Source organism: Triticum dicoccoides, chromosome 6A, assembly GCF_002162155.2.
Source record: "Triticum dicoccoides isolate Atlit2015 ecotype Zavitan chromosome 6A, WEW_v2.0, whole genome shotgun sequence".
Lineage (NCBI taxonomy): Eukaryota > Viridiplantae > Streptophyta > Magnoliopsida > Poales > Poaceae > Triticum > Triticum dicoccoides.
Genome location: NC_041390.1, coordinates 544,559,007 through 544,569,354, shown reverse-complemented (window position 1 = coordinate 544,569,354; position 10,348 = coordinate 544,559,007). Strand labels below are relative to the sequence as shown.

Genomic DNA, 10,348 nt, shown 5'->3' with positions numbered 1-10,348 from the left:
ACAAGCTAGGCCGTAAAAAAGGAGCGCTGGATTTTTCGTCATGGGATGAATGAATGAATGTACCAGGTTACCAGCCGCCATTAGATTGCCTTTTTACTGGAAGCACTTCTATATTCTATTGCGGCGGACTTGACCATCGTGATGGGTTCTTGAGTCCACTGCCTGAGTAGTACATTGCTAGGCTACGGAGATGGTTGATCCATCACAATCTTGAAGCCGCTGCTGCCACGTCCCTGCTCTGGTTTCCCCGACGATGAAATCGGTTTTCTTTATTGACAACAAAGGCACGAGAATTAACTTTCCACGGGAGAAAATGGCACGGCGAGGCAGCTCTTTATAGTCACGTGGTAGCAGGCGCAACCATGCAAACCAAGAAAATAACCGCACGAGAATCGACTCATAAGAAATAAACCACACATGGCTCCATGGAAGCACCCAGCATGCGTCTTACCAATTCAACAGCCAATACATGTTTAGCGGTAGCCATAAGATCTCCAGGGGGGCAAATCGGAGCTGACCTGGCATTTCTCGATTGGCTAATGAAAATTTACATGTCCAATGGCACTAGTTTTGCGTCAGATAGATAACATACTGATGGGGCCATTTTTGCTCAAACCTTGTCTTAACCAATCAAAATAAGCCCTGGATATTCATAGAGGGAGTACTATGGAAGTACGGAGTACCTTCTTGGACTCTTACTGTCAGCAATTGGCTGCCCAAACAGCCAAACCATCGTCTACTGTACACATCAGTGTGATCACATGGCAAAACTTCAACACGATCAAGTCAATTCTGCTACGAGTGGCTCCCACGTGGCTGAAGGTTTTGGTGTTACAAGCAACACCGCAAAATCCTGAAAATATCATTACCACAGACATAAATTAGTTACGAAAATGAGGCACGTCAATCAGAATACGTCAACTCCAAAGATTAAAAAAAACTTGTTTCAAAAAAAATACTCCAAAGTAGCCACAAGACAACAGCATGATTTCACCTGTTTTGGATGGGGCCTAAGCCCCTGACTTGTCCTGGCCATCGCCAAGCGAAAGAGGAACGCCCGGTATGATTCACTGGACGTGATAATCAAGAGTTACTCAGTCAACCAAACAAGCAATGGTCTGCAATAGGCAAGTAAAGCATGTCAGGAGCAGTTTTCAACAAAGAGAGTAAAATGATAATTACGCCACCAAAGCCACATACTTCAGAGATACTGCCGAAGGAGCATAGTTGATGAATATTTCAGCCTGCAGCTCATTCCTAGATGCACGTCACCAAACGTGTACCTAAGTTACAGTGACAGGAAAATTCCATTGTTACCGAAGATGAAAACAGTGTAACTGGCAAGCAAAGAAAACTGGGTCAAAGACCTGTATTCACAGAATTCTGGAAAGGCGCACCGAGCTTTTGCATAGTCCCAGTGGCAATCTTCGTGTCTCAATGGACCTCGGAACGCTGTTTAACTTCTGTTAAGTACTGACAAGTTAAATTGAACTTGGTATTCCAAGAGACAAAAGAAGCAAACCTTTTGTCACGAATTTTGATTTTGAATAAGGGTGCATGTCATGCCACATTTCAAGCCATAACTCACGCATGACCACTGGCATCCTAACAATATTCCTGTGATTTGCTGTTAAAATAAGAAAAACTTGTGTCATCTCACAAAGAACATCAGCAGTAGTGTTTCGTTCAAACGAGGGGTTTATTTTTGTATGTGTATGGGAGAGGATTGGATGCAAGTTCTGGAAAATATGGGAACACCACACTCACATGCAGATACTCCTGACTCAAAGTGTAAACATTACAAAGTTAGTGCAAAGTTGAGTCACTTATTTTGGGATGGAGGGAGTATGTGACAGCATAAAACTTCCAAAGTAGCCCCTCGTAGCAAAACATGGTAGTAGGTACCAGGAGAAGTACTATAACCAAATCTTAAAATAAATGAGGGAAAGAAATTGCAGTTTTGCACCTTTGTCAAGCTCCCAGACTGCTGTTCTCCATCCTGGAATACTTTCAGCATCCTCATAGTACGTTATGTACTTTACATGTGGAGCCCTCGTCATGTTGGGAAATAGATCCTCACCATGATAGTGCTCAGCATTCATTCTTGTTTGTAAATCAGACCCATCATGTTCTGCCTGCAAAAAGAACACGAAGGGCTTACTAGGAAGGGAAAATTAACACTCTGATATACCACAAGAAAATAGTCACAACAGTTTGAATAGCCAAAACATGGATATTGACAGCCAAGGCCTTCAGTTTGCACGTTTAGAACAATACCAGCAGGCAGAAAGTAGAATACCTGTGGAGTCCTTGTTATGTTCACTTTTGGCCCAAGCCATTCCTTGCACAATGACAGGGAGTTGTAGGATACCTGTCATGAAACAGCTATTCAGTTGCTAATGTAGAGTAATTTTATTTGTTCAACCAAATGAGATCAATTTTATGTAGGAAAAGCATTTGGTAATACATACTGTTCCATCTCCACTGGAATTGTTAGGCTTTCCAGAAAAAGAATGACCTGATCTGGTAAGGAAAAATAATATTACAAAGTGGCGCAGATAAATATTTCTGAAGACCAAAATTAAAACCTTGGAATGTTTGTAACAGCTAAGAAACTCAAAGAGTTAAAAATAAAAGGCATGAAAAGCTATTAACAGTGAATAAGTGACACTGAAGTACTAATTACTAAAGCAGGAAAACGTGCTATTCGACCTCTGAAAACTACCAGTTTCTTTAAAAAATAACTATTGCATGCAAATTCTATCTCCAGTGTGCCCAACGTTTCATAAGAAATAAAAACACAGAATAGATGTCAATAATATAAAGCAAACTAAAATATCGTCAGTTCTTCACAAATATCTCAAAGTAGCAATGATATCATCAAATGTGCAATTCTATGTCAGAAACAGCTAAAACTGTAGAAGGGCCCATTTGGCCCTCTAGATGAAACAAGTCAAGTTGTAGTCAAACAAACACTCATCTAGGAAAACCAATTCACAGAAAAAGACATGTGGAAACATAGACATCTGGTACTTGACTGAGATGAGCACCGGAACTTTTGAAATAAAGATCAGTGATACCTGCCTTGACAGTAGGGACTGTTCAAACTCATAAATCACATCAGTTATTATCCAATTATCTGGATATGGTTTGCCACTTGGTGCAAAATAGTATCCTACCTGCTTGATGAAAACCCATGAGCGACGGGTAACAATTTTTACAACTAAAGAAGAATCCACAACTATACCTCAGTCTTTGTATCAATGCCATATATGCAGAATACATTCTTTATTGGGGGTCTCTCCCAGGGCGTGAGAGGATTGAGAACTGGGTCACCCTGGTAGTACCTGAGATCAACAGGGACCAAAATACAAGGTCTTATATACTACTTTTGGTTATAAGCTAGACTCTATTTGGTGGTTGACTAGTTAGTATATCAAGCAACCTTCTTTGAAAATAAAATATCAAGCATGAACATCATTTTTTCTTGAAGAGACTGAATTACGGTATAGTAGCACTGCACAACACAAAACTAAAACTTACTTCTCCAGCTGATGGATAAGGGCTTTGCTCTGTGGGTCATAATCCAGCATAGTTTTGAACAAAGTACCATCTGAAACTTCTCTGGCAGAAAATGATAAGAGTGTTGGCTTTCCACACTCCATGTTGGATGTTATGTCCTCTGTTATGTCCATAATGGATGGATAAGCATCCGTACCTGAAAGGGAGAAACAGTAAAGACAAAAAGGAGTGCAACTGCTTAGTGGGGAAAAACATAAATATCTGCAACAACAGAAGTGACTTTATAAAGAACCTCGAACTGTAGGAACCTCGATAGTGACGAGGGTTGTGGGCCATCCAGAGTTGTCAGAACTATACTCCATCTCATCGCATTGTTGTCTGTTGATGTGGGCCTTTCCCTCAAAAAAATGCTTCCAGTATACATTATCAGCTTTGCAGTATTTTGAGAATGGCAAGAGCCATAAAGAAGCAGCAAATGAATTGAACATCAATCGGGCTGTCCCCTGAAACCAATATAGAAGTTTAGATGGTAAAGGTAGGAATGGGAATCATGTAAACAATATGACATATAATGCTATTGAATTTTTTGGCAAGCTATGCACAATAGTTCACAATGCTGACAAGTATAGATTCTGGACACAACTGGACTTCTTAATTATACAATTTAAAACACAATAAAATATATGCTTCACAAAATCACAGCACATACTATCAGGCCACCAGTGAATATCTAGGACCATATTTTGAAGCCTACAAATCAAAAGATAGACCAGAAGGACAAGGCAACATATATATTAAGTGCTTGAAAACATAATTCAAAAGCACTGTTTGACTTGACTGTGGTCTCCAAAGTTGAAGTTTGACCATTAATTTCTCTTACAATATATTGTTAATGACTTCAATATCATGGTCACATGGAAGTGTTTTCAATACATATCTAATGTTAATATTGTTGTGTCACTAAGTCTGTTTTTGGAGTAATTGTTGGTAAGAGAAAATTTACATCTTACAACGCACATGCCTTTGTAAATCCAATGGATGAAGTAGAAACCCAAAACATATAACAGCAACCACCGGTAACTGAAAGAGGGCAAGTTATGGCAATAGAATAAAATACATAGAGAAAACTAACCTCAGTGATTGGAAGTCCAGACGTTGTCCCAGAGAGAGTGGCTCTGACTGATTCAGTAGATCCGAGAAGAGGGGCACCTGAAAGAAAGAGAAAACAGAAAGCGTGAAGAAAAGAAACAGTTATGGCAATGAATTAAGATTTCTGGTTAACATACCAACTGCAAAGTATGCATGTATATGTTTGTCGAGCCATTGGATATAGTGCTTTGGGGCAATTTCCAGTTTCAACCATTCCAAAAAGTACCGGAATACATTGTTTCCCATGGAATGAGCAAAAACCAAAGATGGCCCTCCTCGAAGTTTCAATGCAATTTCAAAAGTTAATCTGCACAAGAAAGGACTCATAAGCATCACACACCAAGCTCTCTCAACATATAACAGTGAGTACCCTTCTATTGTACAGAAATGCTCATAAATTGTTTCTTTTTGTCACTGTATCACAAATAACGTATGTGCTAACATAAAACTAATCATTCTGTAACAACTTAACTGGGACATGATTAAGTAAAAATTGGCATAAGAAAGCTTATCACTTAGGAATGGAAGCTTCTAAGGATAGCTAGCATTACATTATTCTTGCCGGTTATTGCAAACAGCTATTCCCTATATTCATGAATTTATGACATTTTGGACATCAGTACGGTATCCAACATGCAGTCTTTAAAAGTTACTTCTTATATGGATACGTCAGTGAAGATAATTTAAATTCTATACTATGATCAATGAAATTTCTTCCATGATAAATCTAGTGCTACCATTTTCAGCTGACAATCTAAATAGCTGTTTTATATATCAACACAGTTTGTCAGCAAGTTTTAAAAACATATATTTCTGAAATGAGGCAGCACGTCGGACGTCAGAAGTATGCTCAGCACTTATGGACATGATGCCAATTAAGTAAGCATCCTAAATTAGATAAATTAGAAGTGTTCTTGTCAATGTTTACCGGTGAGCTGAGATGTGCAAGGTGTCAACGTCATTAACGGTATATATGACTATCAGTCTGTCAGCCATGTGTTCTAAAACAAAAACGAAATCCAGAAAATGAACTGAGAGTGAGAGAATTGATTGCTATATGACAACATGAGTTAAGTTTACTAACTTTAATTTATGAAAGTACAGATCCCTCTCCTCAAGCATCGATGGGGGTAGCCTCCAATCGTATGGAACAGCGATGATAGCATTAGCTTCAATACCAAAGTCTACACACCATTTGACCCATTCTTTCCATATTGAAGAAAGAGGACCTGAAACCTTGTCAATAATACCACATGAGTACATTTAAAAATCGAACATTGCTCTTTCTATCTTTTCCATGAACAAAGAATGGACGGTTTGATAATATACTAACAAACATGAAAATTATAAATGTGGGCAATACTTTCTTTCTTCTTTTTAGGAATAACATGGGGAATTCCTAACTTAGGAAAAATGTGTAGCATTCCAGCCTAAATATGCTTAGACCTGCCCACTTCGGATGAACCACACTGTCACACTACCCCGGTTACACTTTATTCCTCACTTGTGCAAAAGGGTTAATCCAGGGTTAATATACGTTTGACATTTTGGTTTATATGTTTGGTATAGCTCCCTCCGAACTAGCAAGGTGGAACTAAACCCAACTGTTTACTCTTATTCTACATGGGCTTTAGTTGGACATCTTTTTTGTTGGGCCTGGGTCTCTCTCATACCATGGAATGTTATGTCAATGAAAGTAAATATAGGAGGTTGCCATCCATTCAAGGAACAAAATACATGGGTTCTTTTCAAATGGTTGAGAACAGTCAACTGTATCGTCTGCTCTTCATTAGATTGAACAAGAACAGTTACACCCATGGATGATCGTGTTTTTCTCCATTGCACTAAGATAAGTATTGTGAGAGAATGAGGCAAGCAAATCAAAAATATTATGCAATGCAAAGCTTAGAACAGAATTAAGAACATGATCCTTTCCTGACTAGTAACTACAACTGGGCAACCCAGTAATTACAACATCATCGGATGCCATAGCTGTTCATAATTTTGGTCACTTTTGCTCAAAGTTTGTGAAAGTAATGGAATGTCAAAGATAATAGAAGATCACACTACAGATGATCAAGTGCTACATAATATGAAACCAGTACTAGAAAATATCTAAGGTATAGAGTTTACCTGTTATATAACCAGGGTCCAACTCTGTAATCGCAGAAAGACCACTATCTGGCCTTGACTTGCATTCTGGATGGTCCGTCTGGTTATAAGGGTCAAGCAGCATGCACTTAAGCCAGCAATTTACAGCAGAGAAAAGCTGCACCATATTGAACAAACCAAATTAGACATAGCAAATTGATCAAATATTCATGGGAGCAACCTATCAAGTACATAAGGATCTATGTGGAGCAAAGTACCATCTGGTCCTCTACAGAGTACAGTACACTTTCTTTGAACATGTTAGACATCATTGTAAGACCGAAGGCTAGTTTGGCCAGACAAGGGCTTGCCATGTGATCATGGGAATGGTCACATATAGTGCTGCGTCTTTTCAAATTTAGGAGGTGAGGATGAAATCCCGAGCGGTAAACAAATTATTAAATGTTTTCTTTGAAAGATCCAGCATGCTGCTGGCATTCATTGATTTAGCAGAAGAGAGCGGAAAACATTGTTTGATCAAGTGATCATATGGAGGAAAGAAAAAGATACAACAACACCACTAAGAAACAACTGCCTCTATTTCCCAATTTGGTCCCAGAAGGGATGCTCTGGGCTCTTAGTCCCTGCCAGACGCCACAAATCCAAATTAGCCCTGATTCTGCCAAGGATATCAGCCGTGCAGGCCATCTTTCCCCTGAAAGTGCATCCACTTCGTTCTTGCCGGATTTCCCAAGTGATTAGGATGATGATTGATTTGATGGCTTTTCTCTCCTGTCCCGGCGCCGCGCGGCGGATGAGATCCTGAACCCTGGTTGTGGTGCAGCCCGCAGCCTCCCAGTTGCGCCCTTCCAGGTCGACGCCTGAGTCCAAACTTGCAAGGACAATGTGCACTCCCAAAACAGATGGTAGGAAGACTCGAGGTTCCTTAAACAGGGCTGGCAGAAATACCCATTTCCCAGCTGCGATGCTGCAGCCGGTCATTGCACCACAGCCGGTTGAGATGCAGTAGCCAAGAGAAGAGCTTCATCTTCCCCGGCGCCCAGGGCTTCCATATGATCGATCTTAGCGCCCCGTTGTTTGCTGGTGGGAATTGCATGATATACGCAGAGATACCCACGCAACGAATTATTAAATGTACAACTACTGGTCACGGTGTTTCGAAATTAACAACAAACTACTACTAGTAACTGTAATTTTCTCACAAGTATACCGTCAAATTCATCCTATGCACAACTGAAGCCAGACAAGAACCACTGGAAAGGTTCAAATCGGCTGCCTACTTCACTGTCCACCAACAAACCTGAAAGCTAAGTTTGGAAAGGATGTTACGGGCTAACAACTTTAGGCCAACAGAAGCTGTTCCCGAGTGTAACTGGCCAAAAAAAAGCAGGTGCCTGAATCAGCACAGATTGTTCTAAGTCTATGGACCAGCTGGGAGAACAGATACGCACAATAATAATCCCCAAACAACAGAAATGGCCAAAACGAGCACAGTAATCGGATATTTCGGGCGGTGCAGCAGAGGGATCTCGACCTTGGTGGAGTCGAGCCAGACGGAGTCCAGGGGGTTGAAGTCGAACGGCGAGTAGGGGCAGTCCAGCACCGACCACGCCCGCAGCTGCGTCGACGCGAATCCCGGGATTATTATCCCGGAGAGCTTCCGGTAGTCGAACTCCGCCTCGCCGTCCCCTAATCCGGCGGCCACTCCCACGGATGCCGCGGCCGCCGTTGCCACCGCGATAGCCATCGCGCAGGCGAGGCCGCCAGATCGGAACCGCCATGGAGGCATTTCGAGGTGATTCTGGCTGCTCTAGACGCAGATTGGTCGAGTGGAGCAATAGGTGGAGCTCTAGGCGTTTCGGAAGGACGACGGGGAGAACGTGGGGCGATCTGGGCCGTTCCTTTTGAAGAGGACGGCTGGAAACTCCCTCTTCATTGGGTTGCTAGGTGCCTTTTTCTTCATCATATAATAACCTTAGGCCACCTTTCTTTCGAAATTTGAATCTTTTCATTTGCATCCTAATAAATTTAGGCCATATTTCATCTGAAAACATAATCTTTCATTAATTATTCACTTCAATTTTTTTTATTCTTCCATATGTATCTAGATAGATGATACTTGCTTTAGACAATCTAGATACGAGAATTTAGTATTTGACTCTTATAACTCTCGTGTCATCCGAAGTTAATACTCTCTCCGTTTGGGAATAACTAACGTGATTTTAGTTCAAATTTCCGAACGGAGATAACAATAAAAAGGATGACACGAGAGAATATATGAGATAACCTCTACGGGAACAAATTGTAATTCAGATTGACTCCTTTGACTCTTAGTTCAACTGTTAACCAACAACTATTTCTATTGACATCTCTCCTCCTCTCCCCTCCACACTAGCAAATCATCGTATGTGGTAAGACTAAGAGTCGACCGATGTATCATTTGTGTAGGTTGACTTTATATTTATTGGGGGTGTAAAAGGGAGAAATTAAACAGAACCAACCTAAAAGAGGATATACTATTGACAATGTATTGGTGGAATCAACAACATAATCGGACAACCTTTTGATACACATGAATCCTCAAAAGGCATGATTAGAGTGAGGGTGGGGCTTTGGCTAAACCAACCTAGGTGTAGCTTCCCCATGTTTGCTTATGTACTCTAACACTCTCTCGATAAAAAAAAAGTGTCGCATTTTTTGAACTAAGGTTGACGAACCTTAGTTCAAAGTTGTGACTTTTTTTCCAATCAGAGGGAGTAATTTCTTATCGAGATGCGTTCAATAATATTTAGCATGATGTGAGATTTTTTTGGCCAACTTTCAGGTTAAAACCTAACTTCCTGATCAACAATGAGGCACTCATTTTTTTAGCATGAACGAGTGTCACATCTCGAATAAATTATATTTGATCGCTTCAAGATTTTAATAGAAAAATTGGAGGATAGGAATCCATTGTAATTTTCCTACATGGGTTGTTTGATTTGTAAGATCTAATCAATATATGTCTATGATGATTCCTTTTGCACTAGATTTCACAGAAGAAAATTGCCCACTCAAACTTCATTGAACGAGTCCCTTTTCCCGAGGTACAACCAATTTAGGAAAAAAACATGTAAAAAACAAATATGCACAACATTGCAATAGTGTTTTTTCATTCATGCGATTTGTAATCATGCAAATAAAAAAGGCCATAAGATGTTGGAATGGATGAATGGTTCCAATAAAATTTAGTGCAGATGAATTCTGTCTTTGCAATCTTACGAAACAAATGCTCCTCGTAGAGAAAAATTGTAAGGATCATAACCTCCAAAAAATCCTCTGGAATCTTTTGAATAAAAAAGGGCACGAGATAGACACTATCCAGTGCCAGATTTCTCTTTTCTGTTTCTGGAGTTGTCTGGTACATTTAGATTTGAAATCTTGTGTGATGCAGATACATGATGTGTGTCCCTGCAAAAAAAAGATACATGAAAATTTTCTTGGGAGTAATTATAGGTGCGCCGGATACTTTTTCCAATTTTTTTTGAGAAGGATACTTTTCCCAGCTAACATCGTTTTTTTTCTC

General features: G+C 40.1%; 1 protein-coding gene across 2 annotated transcripts; it reads right to left on the bottom strand.

Annotated features, from left to right (window-relative positions):
• Positions 1-378: 378 nt before the first annotated feature.
• Positions 379-8,640, bottom strand: LOC119317808 (phospholipid--sterol O-acyltransferase-like). Of its 2 annotated transcripts, none has more exons than XM_037592306.1 (17): positions 8,318-8,640; positions 6,805-6,940; positions 5,756-5,900; positions 4,809-4,978; positions 4,655-4,731; positions 3,815-4,025; positions 3,544-3,718; positions 3,248-3,347; positions 3,085-3,179; positions 2,472-2,523; positions 2,300-2,371; positions 1,967-2,135; positions 1,523-1,627; positions 1,398-1,452; positions 1,201-1,283; positions 995-1,118; positions 379-853 (listed from the first exon to the last, which is right to left on the bottom strand). In XM_037592306.1, exons 1-15 carry the CDS (start codon positions 8,570-8,572, stop codon positions 1,202-1,204), a joined length of 1,899 nt encoding a protein of 632 aa, XP_037448203.1. In that variant the 5' UTR covers positions 8,573-8,640; the 3' UTR covers positions 379-853; positions 995-1,118; position 1,201. The 2 variants fall into 2 exon arrangements, with proteins under 2 accessions (XP_037448203.1, XP_037448202.1); XM_037592305.1 differs by having other exon boundaries at positions 1,368-1,452; positions 8,318-8,638.
• Positions 8,641-10,348: the final 1,708 nt, after the last annotated feature.

What these genes read in the sequence shown, in the direction of transcription:
- LOC119317808 (XM_037592305.1), bottom strand. Translation starts at nt 8,572, where the DNA reads ATGCCTCCATGGCGGTTCCGATCTGGCGGCCTCGCCTGCGCGATGGCT. An exon ending in ACATGCATACTTTGCAGTTG is followed by an intron (nt 4,732 to 4,808) that starts GTATGTTAACCA and finishes TCTTTCTTTCAG; the next exon opens with GTGCCCCTCTTCTCGGATCT. An exon ending in GAACAGTCCCTACTGTCAAG is followed by an intron (nt 2,524 to 3,084) that starts GCAGGTATCACT and finishes TTTCCTTACCAG; the next exon opens with ATCAGGTCATTCTTTTTCTG.